This window comes from Gobio gobio, assembly GCF_949357685.1.
Source record: "Gobio gobio genome assembly, chromosome: 13".
NCBI classification, from domain to species: domain Eukaryota; kingdom Metazoa; phylum Chordata; class Actinopteri; order Cypriniformes; family Gobionidae; genus Gobio; species Gobio gobio.
In genome coordinates this window covers 49318920-49336602 of record NC_137106.1, presented here as the reverse complement: position 1 = coordinate 49336602, position 17683 = coordinate 49318920, and the positions used below count along the sequence as shown (strand labels likewise).

At 37.2% G+C, this 17683-nt stretch overlaps 1 protein-coding gene across 2 annotated transcripts in view; it reads left to right on the top strand.

Annotated features, from left to right (window-relative positions):
- The window catches only part of syncripl (synaptotagmin binding, cytoplasmic RNA interacting protein, like), a 44902-nt gene extending 31709 nt beyond the window's left edge, over nt 1–13193 (top strand). Inside the window, exons 11-12 of one of the 2 annotated variants that reach the window (XR_013817784.1) lie at nt 5098–5668; nt 11867–13192. Coding sequence is in view for 1 of the 2 variants with exons in the window: in XM_079833465.1 (XP_079689591.1) it covers nt 5098–5461; nt 11867–11905 (403 nt within the window). In the remaining variant the exon portion in view is untranslated. Of the gene's footprint in view, nt 1–5097; nt 5669–11866 lie in introns of both variants that reach the window. The other variant, XM_079833465.1, reaches the window with a different exon arrangement.
- Nucleotides 13194–17683: the final 4490 nt, after the last annotated feature.

Genomic DNA, 17683 nt, shown 5'->3' with positions numbered 1-17683 from the left:
ATAGGTGAGCGTTACGCTATTGTATGTTGACACAAAAATACTTCTGAGGTGACATCAACTGAATTACGCGATGACACACTCTGAAACACATCTACAATGACAATAACTATTATTACTTACGGAGTTATTAACGCACAGAAATACCACACAAGGAAAAACAGACTTTTGAGGAATAAACAAGCCAGGAAAACTCTGTATAACTCTGTTACTGGAGCTGCTGAGATGAAAACTCTCTGCACATGCACCAGACAAGTCTGAACAAGTTGACGCGCACATGCGCGACGCAGAGAATTTTTTAAAGTGCCATCGAGTATTAAAACCGGTTAAAACGCGAAAAGCGAAGCTTGAATTTACGGGTATGTCCCTCTTTGGCTAATGTACTTTCAAGATGGAGGGGCAACATGGCGACCACCGTTAGATCCCATTACCTTATGTATTTTCAATGGCATATTATAAACTTACGAGAATACTTTATTACTTGAAAGAAGTAAATATACATTAATGAGCACATATATTTTTGAAAGAACTAAGTGTTTTTAGCTAAGAATAGACTAAAAAAGTTACACAGTGTAGCTTTAACATATGATAGTTATACAATCAAGAGTGCTGTTTTCCTGAATACCATCATAATTGAAAACGTGACACTGATTTCATATGACCGTTCCATAAACAATTAACATTAAGTCACTTACATTTTAGATGCAATTTTGCCTGTTTTTATTCGATTTCAGCAGCACAATTATCACAGCAGAACCACAACGCATCTCACAGCAACAGTGTGTGTTAGGGAATGAATCAAAGATTCAATGACCTGTTCATAAACGACCGTTTGAACGAAGCGACTCTGACTCACTCATTCAGACCTGCGCCACCTACTGGTGATAAAAATATTTTAAACAATCTCATAACATTATTTAAAGCAGTTGTAACTTTTTTTAGTGTAAATTATTTAATTTGATTGGTAACAGCCCTATAGTGTCTTATTCTAATTTAATTTATTGATCAAATTCAAGAATATGAAATGAAAGCTGAAGCATGGCCTATATTTAATAAGATTAGGGAAAATGCAATTTATAAAAGGTACATATTTAAACATGTCAAAGCTGATTGAACACCTGGTGAGAATATTGCTTAAGAATAAATTATATTTACAACACACACATTTTTTTAGTTTTAAAAACAGGTAGAGCCCTGATTGAGTTATTCATTCAAACGATTCGTTTAAGAATGAGGCAGTCGTTTATGAACGGGTCATTGAATCTTTGATTCGTTCAAAACGCTGAATCATTCAGTAATGAAATGCAGTTGATGGGGTGTGAATCATCACTGGTCTCACAATTCAATTGGATTACGATTATAATGCCAACGATTCAATTCGATATCGCGATGCGTTGCATCCTCAGTTTTTAATATTACCTCACATGGCTACATTTTTACAAATGAATACAAGCAGTCAGATATATGAACTCACTTTTTATTTTATTTGCTCCAAGAAAGTACACTTCCTGAATATAGCAAACATCAAACACACCTTAAGTCTGAACACAGCAGCTGACAGGAGCATTTAGAGCTAACAAACACTAGTGAATACTAATGGCGGATGAAACTGTCAAGTAGTGTACTTAAGTTACGATAACGCTCACACACTCGCACACACACTCAACAGCACAACCGTGTTACCTTCACCACATTATACACTTACTATAAGTGTCATAAAATCAGAGTCATTCTCTTGTTTTGGCGATTCCCTAGATGTTTTGTTATTGGCGCTTTAATCCGGCTACTTCTCCAGTCGGCAAGTAAAATTGTTATAAAAATCCACTTATATAGGTGAATTTTACCCTGGAAGATAACCAGTGTACTGAATGCTTTAAAGGGGACCTGTATTACTGTCTTTAGTGTGTGATGGTGCTGTTAGTTCTTCTCTATATCAGTGTTTCTGAACTCCTGAAACGCCTCCGTTGTAGTCTTGAGTTTTCTTCCAGGAACAAACACGTCACAATATTCCTCATTTAAATAATTCATACTCAGAATAAAGGGGCGGGGCCTGGTTGAGTCAGTTACTGCGTTGAAACCATAGACTGAAAAAAAATAAAATCGTCACCCGTAGATTTCCGAAGAGCATTTTTGAAGCCTAAAGTGGGCCGTCGCCATCTTGGCAGCGCGTCAATCCCGGGGTGCTTCTCAATATCCCTCCTCGTTTCTCGCTCCTCCGTCCTCCATCCTATGACCCGGAAACCGACCGAGCTCAGCCATCTTGTTGGACATCTCAATTCTCGAGGATTGAGGAGGCTTCCTGAGGAGTCATGAGCGAGGATACACGGGTGTATCCATTGGCGGAAGTGTTTTATCAACTAAACGTGACACACTTATTAATTCTCCTCCCCCTTCACATCGTGCCACAGTTTATTCATTATTATTATTATTATTATTATTAATTATGTTTACATGTACAAGACACAAATGTATGTCAAATAACAACAACTGACAGTTACAGAATTATATCAAAGCACAAGAAAATGAAAGAAACAAACTGTAATACTATAAACAACAAATAAAAAGCAGTTAATAACTCGGAATAATTAGTTGTTATTAATAACCGGTAATGTTAAATAAAATATGGACAAATGTGGTATTTTGTAGGGGTTGAAACCATAGATATGTATACGTAGATGCCCCATTCGGCCTCTTCGACGCGCCGCCATTTTAGAACAGTCAACACTTCAGATGCTGTCAATCATCACTCGCATAAAAAACAACAGCCTCTGTAAAGCCCAGCGCGATTTAAATTCCCGAAGAAATTAGATCACCTTTCACAGGTGACAATGTGTTGGTTTGTTTTCATATTTTAAATAAATGTATAATTTATCATTTTGACTCATAATTTTCCCTCTTCTTAAAAATGGTTTAAATTCAGGTATGTGATGTATAATTTTGAGGGTTTTTTTTTTTGGATGATTTGAGAATTTAAGCTTTCAGATAACATCTATGATAACTTTAAACATGGGTTTAATAAATAGGCTATATTGATGTTTATTAAACACATTACTAGCTAAGTTAATACTATTTTTATAATTTATTTACTTTGATGGCTGATTGGTTGATGGTTTGAGTTCTTTCCAATGAACTTGTTTATAATGAGTTCAGTGAAAGCTGAGCAATGTGTCTGTAGGGTTCTCTGATGGTCAATATTAATGAGATTAAGAAAATACTTGTAGCATATGCAGAATTATCTACCATTAATGATAAACAAATCCTAACTCATCTGCTTCAGTCTATTGATGTATAGATATTAATTTCATACATGCATGTGTATAACTACGATTGCAGACGCACAGGCAACATTTGAATATTCACAAAGTGCGTTAGCGACCAGCTTTGACCGTTCGAAAAAAGGCGGACAGCTAACGTATAGCGGCCCATAGAAACAGTCGCTAATGGGGCATCTTCGTATACATATCAATGGTTGAAACTATTACAATATAAATAGTTATAGTTCAAGAATCCCGATGTGCAAACTAAATCCATTGGGTGTAGAGTCCCCATTATTTGACGACGCTTTGAAGTGACGCTAAAGGGAGCAAGGATATATAATTTCACTTGATTCAATTCCTCCATCCTCACGTCTTTTTCTTACGTCCTTCTCTCGCATCCTGAAGGGGTGGAGATAAGACGCGAGAAAAGGAAGCTAGGAAAGGAAACAAGGATGCTCAAATAAGAATTGAGAAGCACCCCTGGATAACTGAAAATGGGCAAAGAGGCGGAGCTGAGGTGCCTGGTTGCTGAAAACACGCCCACCTAGCTCGACCATAGTGGCAATCCACCTGTCACTCAAGTGGCCACACCCTTAATTATGCCCTCATAATCCGAGTGTAACATTCAAGCAGGAAAGCCTGCTCTAGTAGAACAACATCAAGATTTGTAATGGGGCATAATAGAAGACTGAATTATCTAGTTACTAGGGATGCAACAATACAGTTAGTCCACGGTTCAATACATACCTCGGTTTTTAACCACGGTTTTCGGTTTGGTTCGGATGGCTTGTCACATCAGTTTTTTGTTATTCTATTCTTAGGCGACAGGAACAGCAAGAGGTTAAGGAGAAAAAAGACTATTCTTTTATTGCAATATTCTTTCTTTATTTTACTTGAAAAGAATTGAAAACCCTTACTTAAACTTAAAACTTTACTTTAAAAAAAAAGCCCTTTTACAGGTTCCTAGTGTACTGTAAAAAATAAAATAAATATATATAAAGATTTACACTTGCAGCTCAGAGCAGTACAGCAGCATTTAAGTATGAAATTGAGTGAATAAATGTAAAAATAAAACACTACATAGACTTTACTATAAAATATACATTGATTCTTATTAAAACTAATGTATTAGTTTTTCAGTCAAGAACAGTGAGTGATTTTTCTCTTTGTCTTTTGTTGTATTAACATTAAAGGGATAGTTCACTCAAAAATGAAAATTCTGTCATCGAGAAATGAATACAGGTTTGGAACAATATTAGAGAGTAAATAATCATAATTTTAGAGGTGAACTGTCCCTTTAAGGACAGCGTGTTCACTATAGACTGCGCCGATTTCAATTAAAGACCTGCACACATCTAATATACACACACACGCGCGATTTTACTTTCACTTTAGACATAACCGACTGTGTTTATGTTAACCTTGTGTGTATTTGACAGTATTAGCGCAGTAAGACGACTACTTAGTTCAGTAATCACGTGTTTGACAGGCGTTTAGTGCGCGCGCTCAGAAAAGCGCATGTTAAAACCGCGCACGCGAATGAGCCGACAAGGCTTTAAAACGCATGCAAATAATGAACTTTCTTGATTGTGAATAACTCAAGTGTTGCGTGAGTATAACTCTACCACTAGCGTGTGATGTGAATATATGTCGTGTTGTTCAGTATTGGGATGGAGGGAAATGATAGAATTTGTAGAAAAATAATGAATTCAATGCAAACGCAATTCACAAGCGCGTATTGAACCGTGAATGCCGCACCGAACGGTTCAATATTATATTGAGAATTGTGGCATCCCTACTAGTTACTAAACCAAATGCATTCTTTTTTTTTCTCTTTCTCCAGGTATGACGAATATTATTACTACGGCCCACCCCATATGCATGCCCCAACGAGAGTGAGAGGACGAGGTGCCCGGGGAGGTTATTCGTATCCCCATGACTATTACAGCTATGAAGATTATTACGATTACTACGGCTATGACTATCACAACTACCGAGGCGGATACGACGATCCCTACTACGGCTACGACGACTTCCAAGCTCACGTTAGAGGAAGGGGCAACCGAGGAGCCCGTGGCCCCACACTGTCCAGAGGCCGCGGCTCCAGCGCTCCCAGAGGAAGGGCCGGTTTCTCCCAGCGCCCGGGTCTGGGATCCAGCCGAGGCTCCAGAGGCTCCAGAGGAGGCGTCCAGCAGAGATGTCGAGTGGTACGTGATGTGTGGGTGGAGCATTCCTGGAGTGTTGGCAGGAGGTTTTGAAACCCTCTAGGCTAGATTTTCAGTCTTTTTAAGTGGACTTTAATCATGACAAAGGACATAGTGATCAAAATACATGTTTTGGCGTTTGTTTTTCCTTCCCCTCCTTTTCATATTGCTTACATATGCAAGGCACCTTGTGGACGAAATGGACCAAAGGTTTGCACTTTCCTTTTAATTTCTGGAAATCACATTCACCGCGCTTGAGATTTGTTTTGTTCTGCTGCATATGTCTTTAAGTACTGTAGCACAAGTATGGAGGACTGGGCAATATAGCGAAAATATCTTTATTTTTCAGATATTGATGTATGTGCTAGTCATGCACCCAAATTCTAGCAGCCAGAAAAACATTTGTAGAGGGTCGATCTATCTCATTTTTAATCAATCTTCATTGATTGTTTTCAGCATACCGCTTTCCAGCCACCGTCTACTCCAACATGGAGTAGTAAATAGTTGTAAACAAATGTGCAATGTAAATGTGGCAACACTTTACAATCAGGTCTCATCCGTTAACACGAACTAACAATGAGCAATACATTAGTTACGGTATTTATTCATCTTTGTTAATATTAGTTATAGGGCTGGGCGATACAGCAAAAATGTACCGATTGGATTTTATAATGTTTAGCTAGTCAACTTAAAAACAATAACGTTCTCTTTACTAATCATCTGGTTAAAAAGTTTATATTCCAAGTGCACACTCCTAAAATGATCAACATGGAGTAAATGTACAATAAAGTTCTTATTTGTTAAATGTCTTTGCAGAAAATATGCATGAAATATGAAGGCAAATATCGTACAATCTCATCTTAAACATCCTTTCAACTCAGAAATAATATAAAATACTAAAAATGTGAAATATTTCTTAGACAAATTGCAATAAATAACATCAGTAATGCTTTGTAAAAACAGACTTGCGCTGTTCTTCCTATTGTTTTTATGTTTGGCTGTTGCACTCAAGTTAAAAACAAGTTCAACTCGAGTCTAATAACTTTGCACAATAACTAATTTCTGAGTGAACGTCCGGTCACTTTCTTCTCTTAACTCTTATAATTGTGAACATGTCTAACTGTAACGTTTGCTAACATTTTTATTCAAAACTGAATAAAAAAATCAGAAGTCTCCCAGCCCTAATTAGTGAATACAAATACAGTCATGTTCATGTTAGTTCACAGCGCACTTACTAATGTTAACAAAAACGACTTTAGATTTTAACGAGTGAATGCTGAGATTAATAAGTGCTGTAGAAGTACTGTTCGTTTTAATACATGTTAAGTAGTTAACTAATGAAACCTTTTTGTAAAGTGTTTATATACAACTCAGTTTTTGTGTTGATTATTAAATACGTTTGATTAAGTACTTTTTTTTTGGTTTTTAGCTGAATCCAAATGTTATTTTCAGTTTAAGTAAAAAAAACTATTGGTGAATCACTAGTATTTGCTCTGAAATAGGGCACTTTCCTTTAAGAAACATTTCTGCAAAGTAGATTCTCCAAATGCAACATTTAAAAAAAACACTACAAATCTGGTTTAAAACAACCCCTGCATGTTTTTACTAATTGAACAAATGGAAGATTATTTAATCATCATGTAAACTTACCATTTGAACAAACTTACGCACTGTTTTTGCTACTGAAGTTTAAATGAGAGGCTTTTAAAACGCCTGTATTAACTCTCTTACACTCAGAGGATTGTATAACTAGTCTAAAGATCGACTCTTTAGGAAACCCAATTGGCTGATAATCTGGGCCTGTATTCTTGAAAAATCTTGGTAACACTTTACAATAAGGTTGTATTAGTTAACATTAACTAACCATGAACAACACCTCTGTTCAGCAATAGTTAATTTTTGATCACAATAGTTCATAAAAATACAGCTGTTCATGGTTTGTTCATGTTAGTTCACAGTGCATTAACTTATGTTAACAATATTTTAATGATGTATTAGTAAATGTTGAAATGGACATGAACTAATAATGAACTGCACTTTTTTATCTTTGTTAATGTTAGCTAATGAACATTATTGTAAAGTGTTACCAAAATCTTAAGGGGGGGAGGGGGGGCACTCATGTCAATCTTGAGTACCTATAGAGTAGCACTGCATCCTGCATATCTCCGAAAAGTCTTTATTTTTATTATAATTATAAAAGGAAGATGCGCTGTTCCGAGTCTTTCCGAAAAAAGCAGTGCGGCTGGGGGCGTATTGTGTGGGCGGAGCTAAAGAATGTCGAGCGCGCGCCGCTGTTACTGTGTTGAGTGCGTCTGAAAGCTGCGTCATCCCTAAAAGCGGGGGGAAACTTTATTCAACATAAAAAATGGCTTTTAATCAGATACAGCCATTCATCTATGATCCGGAATCAGACCCAGAGGCTGAAGTTGAACAGGAGCAGCAGCAAAAACGGCTAGAGCAGGACGTCAACTATGTGGTATAAGTTACACTAACTATATAATATGTTTAGCGGCTTGTGTTATTTAGAACACCATGTCAAGCGCGAGTGTTACAATGTGTGTGTGTGTGTGTGTGTGTGTGTGTGTGTGTGTGTTTACGCGTGGTTTGTGTAGACATGATTTGTAGTAAGCGGACTGGTTTTGCGCGTCAGGCTAGTGTTTACATAGAAAGACATGGAATAGTAGCGCATTTGAATGAAGAACCGCGCTTATTTAGTTCAACATATTTCCCCATTCTTTGTGTATTGTTGTTTGGAGTGCTTTTACAATACACAAACATACACATATAGTGGCCAGCTAAACAAATGTACACACACTATACATCGCATGCTCCATTGATCAATACGTGATCATGTTTGGGCTAACGTTACTTGATGGGCATAGGCAAAAACAGACATTTGAAGCAGTCAAACCTGCAGTTCCAACGTTGGGACCTTTATCGTTGGGACCGCTCCATCCTTCAGTATTAGGCGATCTGAAAATCCGTCGTCGAACTGGGCCTTGTTTATAAAACAATCGGCACCGAAATGCAGGAAACAGACATAAATATTTGCGCAACTCAGTTGCTGATCCGGAAAAGCAAATTCCATCTGTACGAGCCAGCGCTCTGATGGGCGTAGCCTATTGCTTTCACGCTCTCTCTCTCTCGCGCGCGCTCTTCCGGTAGAATTGTCCGTACGGCCCATACAAGGAAATTCCGCCCTGTTGACGTCAAGCGGACCCATGATCGAAAAAAACTTTCCTAAACTTATGACTAACAGGAAGTACTAATTTTGGCAAAGAAATACTCCCATCAAACGTCCACCTTAGCTTTTGAAACTGTGTCCATGTTTAGCATGGGAATCCAAGTCTTTAACAGTGCAAAAAGATCAGTATGCATGAAACAGCATTTCACCCCCCCTTTAATGCAATGAGTAGCTCCTAGTGACACAATTCTAAGAAAGGTGGGCGTTTCCTCTTAAAATGAAAGAGAAATTCCTAGTAAAGAAGAAAGTAATTCAGAAAGCATCTTATGCTAGATTTATTAAAATTAATCTGACTGGAGGAATATGACCTTTTATGATGTAATTTCCGCCTGTGGTATAAATGCAATATTAGGGGTCCTCCCTTCAGATCCATTTGAATAAATCTTGCATACATGATACAGACAATAATTTTTTCCAGTATTTTCTGGAGTCTAGTGGAAACAGCCCAAACTGTCTGCAGGGTGCTAGAGCACTAGGGGTGTAACGGTACACAAAACTGATGGTTCGGTACGTACCTCGGTTTTGAAATCACGGTTCGGTACAGCAGTTTTACAAAATTGTTTATTATTTATTTTATTAAACAGTGGTTTACCTGAAAAATAAGTGTCTGTCCTTAAATGAATTAAATTATAGCTAAAAGTTTATTGAAGATAATGCTGTAAACTATATAGGGAGCCCTTACTTGCACATTAATATTAAAGGTTAACAACAGAGACCAAACTATTCGCCTAAATTCAGTTGCTATTTATTTTTAGGTATAATAATCAACACTCAAATAACACATTGTGTGGCAACATGTAAACTTCACATGAGGCAATTTTTGCATTAACTTCAAAATCTAATTATAAAATAGTTTATTCTCCAATTCGTTGTTGAAATATAATCATTTATACACAGTGTCTGTCATTTTCATGACAGGTTTATTTAACATGCATGAAATAATCAAGACATCCCTAACAAGTTAAGTAGAATATAATGAATATAACGGCTAATATAGAGCATATATTTAGTGAAAGATGATTTCTCTCGTGAATAAAATTGTGGGCATTGTGATGACTTCTGAGGTAAATGTGATGCTACATGACATTGTTTAGTTTACAGCAGTTTTATTGACGTCTTTCCGCCGCTGAAACACTGATTTCGCGATTACACCACATATATACGTAAGGAATAATTGACGACGGGCCGTTCAATTATTAGAACAATAATGCACACCCGAGGTGGTGATGCGTTATTGTTCTAATAATTGAACGGCCCGTCGTCAATTATTCCGCTTATACTACGGTTACCACACCTCAAGACATCGATCCGAAGATATATTTAAAGGGATTCGTCCGGTTTTTGTACTTAAATCGCTATTGTGAGTAGGACTATTTCTTCCGCGTCTCATCCAATGGCTCTTTTGTTAGTTCCGAAACGTCATTTTAAAGCTGTTAACGAAGGCTTGAGCCATTGATAGCATTCTACTGCAGTTATTAATGAAGTTATTAGAGAGAGAGAGAGAGAGAGAGAGAGAGAGAGAGAGGGTGCTTGTGTGAATTAGGCTGCCTCTGTGCGTCTCTAAACAGCGCTGTTATTACCTCGCTAGTGAAAAAATGTCACGTGTAGCCTTTAAGTTGCTCCACTATATAGGCTAACTGATCAAATGGTCAGGGCAGCGCTGACACCTTTCTGTGCAAACTGTAGTGCGTGTGCGAGTGTGTGTGATTTCAGTAATGAGACAGAAAAGCTTGCCTTTGATGTCCGCTTCCGTCTGTTGGTTTTCATCTGGACTGTCTAATACTGCTTCTGCCCAGTTGTTGAACGTTTTATATTCACCGTAAATATTAAGATTTACTTTAGGAAAATCGTCTGTCATATTGTTGTTTTTCAGTCCTGTAATCTCCGTTATTACAGTTAACTATGCGAAGTGATATGGAACTGTAATGCGGTCAAGAGCTGCCTGGAAGTACGTTCGCTGTGTGTCTCCCAGAAAATAATTGCACACCTCAGAACTTTCATCAGCCAATCAGATTCAAGCATTCAACGGCCCCGTAGTATAAATGACAGTAAGTTGTAATGTATCCTCAGCATACCTTCAGGTGTTCATTCATGTTTATTCTTTAGTAAGAGATGATCGATCGCCTTCACAGATGATCGCGGCCGTTTGAACTGTGATCAATCATGCCACATTAAAGAGCGTCAAAACGACATTTATCATTTGAATTTCATAATAAAATGGACTGAATACTTAATATGTTCGTGTGGGAACTAGCATCGAAGTGTGTTCCGTGCTTAAAACAAGCCGACTGTTAACTGTTAAAGACTGCATTCAGAAACCGAACCGAAAGCCCCGTACCGAAACGGTTTGGTTCAAATACGTGTACCGTTACACCCCTATAAAGCACACATAAATTACACACTTTCAAAACTGAATTTATAACTAAAAAAATCAAAAATCGCCTCTTTTGGGGGGGGGTTATTACAGCTTAGACAACATACTTACATGTTTATCACTTTTAGCAGTGTTTTATGAAACTTCAAAGTGTTTGCTTTAAAATGACTCCAGTATTGTGTATTTAGAGACACTACGTGTGTATGGGAAGCTTTTCAATTTGGATCGGCCAAATCCAGACGGAAATCCCCAAAAATGGTCCCAGAGCTTAAGTAGTTAAGTACAGAATTAACAGCATGGAAAATAAAAACTAAAGTATATTACACGTGTGAGAGGGAGTACGGTATAACAGGAAAAAGGAAGCCTGTAATTTCAAAGTTAAGGTTTATATAGACTCTACACTTAAAACAACCGACCAATCACAGTCTTCAGAAGACTTGGTAAGATAAAAGTTTCTGTATTTTCCCTGCTCAGTTGCTCTCAGATCGGTCCTCAAGCGAAGTTTTTACGGTAAATTAGGAGCTTTAAGAATACAGGCCCTGATCTTTCAGCCTCTGCTGTAATGCATCTCCAATGAAACTGAGCTTCTTTAGCACACAGATTAATATCAACACGGATATTGTGCCACGGATGTCTTAAGATCATGTCCCTTTTAAAATGGGCCGTATTTTCCGAGGCTTTGGATGACCGTCTCCTGTGCTTCTGTTGTAAAGGTCCTGCATGAAGCTGACTGATTATATACCGTTTGTGTTTGCATAAATAAAGCATGCGTATCTTTTTGTTCCTCCAGGGAAAGGGGGTCGAGGCTGGTCCTGACCAGGTAGTATGAAGACTGACTTGTTGTATGGGGTTACACCGGATGCTACCAGTGTTCATAAGGTTAAACTCAATGATATTCCAGCCTGTATTGAAGCATATCTCCTGTACTGCCACTCCCGACAACAACAAAAAAAATCCCCAACTTGCCATTTTCCCATTCGGAGCCCATCTAAATCAATGAACTCGCAACTGCCCCCGGTTACATAGCCACGCCTAAACATGCCACATTTTGGGACTCTCAAGGATACCAACACGTCAGATTTGTTTTGCACTTTCTGTTTTTTTTCTTCTTCTTTTTCTCCTGTGTTTGAAGTGGCTCAGAGGAGCTTGATGCTGATGTATATTTTTGTGCTAACTACATTTTTTTTTTTTTTTTTTTTTGTGGGAATGTCCATGTTAGCCTAAAACGTTTGGATTCTGGTAGAGAACATCTGCGGGTTTTTGGTGTAACCACCTCGCATGGACAAGTCAGGCATTCCAGGAACGTGGTTCTTTTCAGAACTTGTCTTTTTAAGGGTCGGTTAACTACCTCAGTAGAGAGGATTCAACTACCCTGCCTGTACTGTAAATAGGGACACTTAAAACAAACAAAAAAAAAAAGCATAGGAGCAGGGCTTGTTTCTTATGAAATATGCACAAGGGCAGCAGCTCAGCAGATATTCTTAATGTAATATAGTCAATCCGCTGCTGCTCTGACATTGCAAACAGTGAAACTGGGCATGCAAAATGAATCTCATGTGATGAGCTGGAACAAGCCCTGCTTTTATCCTCCTTTCAGCTGAATTAGCTGCCTTGCTTCTTCAGATTATGTAGTTACTGGGTGTATGATTGTATGATAGTTTGGAATAAAATGTTACTTTTGTATTGGCTTAAACATCCCAAATGCATCCGCTGCATTTGCTAAGCCCTGCAGTGTCCTTTTTTCGAGAACGCCCGTTCCATGAATTATGTCGGTTTTATAATCAATCATGACTATTGTCGAACGATCAATTTTAATGCTTGCCGCCATCATCACAGGCAAGAGATGAACTTGTGTCTGCAGGAAAAGGGACACTGCAGCTTCAGTTTATATTCCATATATAGCAAGCAGGTGACCGAACCATTCAACCGGTTTTGTACACAGTTAACTCCCTCTCGATAAAGCTGTAACATTGCAACCTTTTGAAAAGATGTGAGCAGTTTTAAACTATTGTTGGTGGCCAACAACGTTTTTGCATTCCAGCAAATAAATTGTTTTATACTGTAAAATGAGGTGAGTGTAACTTATTTTTGTAATAAAGGTTTTGAATTCTATCTTAAATCCTGTTCACTGTCGTCATGTTGTGTGGAGAGATGTTTGCGTGCTGGTGGTTTTGGCTCATGTTAACCACTTTTTTTCTTCTTCAGTAGTTAAAAAATACTGGTATGTGCCATAGAAAAGGCAATCAACTCCAGCAATCTGTGTAAAATACTTAAGGATGCACGATATATCGGCCGATATGTTCATTTTTAACCACTTCAGCTCTGCAACATATTTAGATTTTGTTACAGAATTAGGCATATCTGAATTTAAAAGAGCGCCCTACTCGCATACATTGGAGTCTCATTTTACAGAAAACACTTTTATTGCATGTATTATTTTGTATTTATTCACAATTTTATGATAAACAGATAAAAAGTCATATTTTTTAATTAATTTGTTATTTTAAATGGCTGTTTGGTGTATTTCTGTTGATTCCACTAGGTGTCAGTAAACAGAGGGAAAAATAATTTTCTTTATCTCCTTCCCAAAAAAAGTTATTGAGATGAATCTGTGCAAACTATCTAATAGCTCCTCCTCATCTGCATTGATTGACGCCTGCCGCTGGGAAATCGAAAAGAAGGCTCCGCCTCCTCAACTTTGTAAAGGGAGATCTCTGGCTCTGATTGGTCTAGAAGCATGATCGACATGTCTATAGTGAGCTGAGATACACAGCTTTTTTGACGGATGGCACAATGCTTGATGATATCATCAAAAACACGGCTAACAAAGACGGTCAAAACTAAGGATAATAAGAGTATTTGTTTTGATCTGGACATCGGCGACATATCACAGTGTGGTTTGGCCGTGCTCGCTCACACACATGTGAAAATGGTCTCATTTTGAAGAAAACAACCTAAGGAATGAGCCGATATAGCGTTTGTGGCTATTAGCTCCACAACACGTTAATGATCCGAACAGGAATGACTCGTGTTAGCTTGTTCAAAGGAGTCATTTCCATCTTCGTGATTCTTTTGATAATAACGTTACCGTAAAGTGTTGGATCGGTGAAATAAACTGCACACTTGTCTAATTTTGGTGAGATTGTGTGATATAAATATGAAATTTTATTTGATTTTCTCAAGGGGGGTCATTGCAGGGGGGATATAAAGAATATTATATTTTTCTATGTAACATAAATGCAAGTGGTTGGGTTATCATGAAAGCTGAGGTTCTAATCTTTCAAACAATACCGTATATGTCTAGTTTTGTGCTGCACAACTTACAGATTTTTTCAAATGATTATGATCACACGGGTGGGTCAGTGAGGGGGTGCAGAGCTGAAGTGGTTTTAATGATATTGATCAGCCTGATAAGAGAAATTTTCCGATATATTAAAGCTGATATATAGGCCCGGTTTCACAGACAGGGCTTAGACTAAGCCAGGATTAGGCCTTAGTTCAATTAGGACATTTAAGTAACTTTTATAAACGTGCCCAAGAAAAAAACATTGCTGGTGTGCATCTTGAGACAAAACAATGCCACTGACATATTTTAAGATTTGTCAGTGCAAGATTCTTTCAGTTAAAACGGCTCAAACATGCATTTTAGTCTAGGATTAGTTTAAGCATTGTCTGTGAAACCGGGGGTTAATGTATTATATCCTTGAGCTGAGACACTTCATATGCGCACTGTTCACCATGATGGGTTTGAATCTAACTGGTTTCACTAGGAGCACACTGGCCCCCAACTGAACATTTTAGGGGCACAACCAGAAAATTTAGGGGCGCACACTGTAAATCAACATGCTAACCAAATCTACTACTTTCCACTGTATTACTAATAAATACTTTGATAATACATAATAACATTTGAGAGCAGAGCCACTCAGTTCTACAGATGGTGGCGCCAGCACCTGATTTGGTGGAGCTGGAGGAAAATGTATCATGAGGTTAATTTTATCATAAAATTACTATTTTTTTGCATTTTGTTAATAAGTCCAGTTACTAATAAAATTTAACAGTGAAGCTCTGAGCTTGAATTATGCAGAAAAAATGAACTTTTATTAACAACAGTAATGTGCAAAAACCTAAAATTGTAATATTCCACGTTCTTAACTAATACTTAACTATACTTAACTAAAAGGAACACTCTTTACTTGTTTTCTGTGTAATCCAGTCACAATTTGAAGATAAGTTTTAGTTTTTCATGAGACTTTGTGACTTCCTACTTTTTTCCATATATTAAGGGCCACTGTCCTGCAGAGTTTAGCTCCAACCCCAAATAAACACACCTGAACCAGCTAATCAGTGTCTAACTAGGGCCTAATTAGACTAATTAGCTGGTTGAGGTGTGTTTAATCGGGTTGGAACTAAACTCTGCAGGAGTTTGGAGACCCCTGTATTAAGTAGTGGAAATGTCAAATAAGTGCTCCAATGCCACCACCTACTGGTTATAGTGGTATTTTTTTTGCCATAAAGTGGCCAGAACCTTTAAAATTTTAGCTTTACAAAAATAATATTAAAATCGGATAATATTTAGAGCTTTGAAGTGGTGGAAAAAGTGTAAAACACTTGAAAAGTGCTTAAATTTCACTCCCAAAAGGTTGGACGAACCCTGAGATGAATAATCTAATAATCTAACGAATGAACATTTGACTATTTCTATATATATTCTATATATTTCTATCAATACCATGGGGTGTTACTACATTAAATCCATGGTGAATGTTTATCAGTTGGGCACCAGTGCAAGCTCCAAACAGATTCAGTCGCACCAGCAGGAAAAAAGGTCTGGAGCCCTGATTAGGGATGCAGTGATTTATTTGATCAATCTCCCTCTGCCACCTCAATATGAAGACATGAATGCATCTCCAGTCACATTTTACCGTTTCATTCGACAAAATCTAACATCTTATCATAAACACATACAGGAACTCGAAGCACACGACAACCCGGCAAAATAAAAGTTCAGTTTAACGAGGTAATTGTGACAGGATTAATGTTGTACAGAAGAGCAATGTAATAATGTATGCATTTCATCCATACAGTGAAGAATATGCAGTGTTATTTAACATTAAACCTACTTAAAAAGCACTGTTTATTTCATATTTTCTGTTGTGTGTGTGTGTGTGTGTGTGTGTGTGTGTGTGTGTGTGTGTGTGTATTTTATATATATATATATGTTGGCCAGCTGAATGTTAAAAGGATCCAATCTATTTTTATTAGAAATGATTTGATAATGAAGCAATAAACTAGGTAGTAGGTTATAAGTTAAAGTATGTTTTTTAAGAGCTTTGCTGATTTAAAACATGATCAAAACGCTCTATTTTAATGACAATTTCAAATAAGAGGGCAAGTGACAAATATCGGCCAATAATTGTTTGTTAAAATCGGTATCAGCCCCAAAAAATCCTATCGGTGCATCCCTAGTTTGAATTGCTTGATTATATGATTGAAATCACTTAAAAAAAAAAGGAAAATACGGTTAAGAGCAACATGTGCAGCGCAAGTCTGTCATATCAGCTACATAAAATCATAATAAGAATATTATTGTGTGCCTGGGACATGGATTTTAATGCTGAGGCTTTTGTTTTTGTAATCAGGCTTTTAAAAATGTTAAAAATTTGGATTTAGATTTATCGGCCAATATAACATAACGTTCATCAGCTTTCAAATATAAAGAATTATCGGCCAAAATGTTCATAAAAATAATTTGGTATTTTGTACAGTTTTGCTAATAATTTTTTGCTGCACTAAAACAATTCTGGGCGTTCTATAAAAAAAAAGCCAAGCTCTCAAATCACACCCACACGTCTGTCCGACACTAGGATGGCTGTATAATGCATAAAATAACTCATTTTAAAATATATTTGCTTTTTTAGTTCAGAATTCTCAAACCGTCTAATGTTATCAAAAGGATTTTGAGTTGTCAAAGATCAATGCTAATTAAATGGTCTGCATTGCCTATTTAAATGTCCTATATTTTGTTTAATGCATTGTCTGATCTTAATGAAACTTCATACACACAGACAGCAGGATATTCTGAGGGTTCATGCCAAATTCTGTCTAATTCTGCCCATAGAGGGCACTACAATTAAACGCAACAGTCGTGCAAGGAAAATTTGATGTATATCGTCTTTAAGGGTAAGTGTTAAACAAGCCATGAAAAACTCAGTTGAAGATCTCAACAAAAAAGCCAAATAATAACTTTGACTAAACAATAAAAAGGTAACTGAGGCCGTGCATTAAATGAGTTAAGAATTGGCCACAAATTTTTGTTTTTGTTTGTTTGTTTGTTTGTTCGTCCATCCCCCCAATAACTCTGGATCTGTGACAAGAATATAGCTATAATATATAAATACATATAATATAAATATATACAGCAATACCGGGGCCAAGCGCAAATAAGAAGACAAGCCATGCCAAAATGGCTGGGAGTGTCAGATAAACGGCAGCAATGAGCAATTAAACACATTTAAAGATGATTTAAGGCAAAAAGGCTGAAAAATGCATTGTAGTCTAAGGGAATTTCATGTTTTGTTCTATTATAGCGCCACCAAGAGGCACA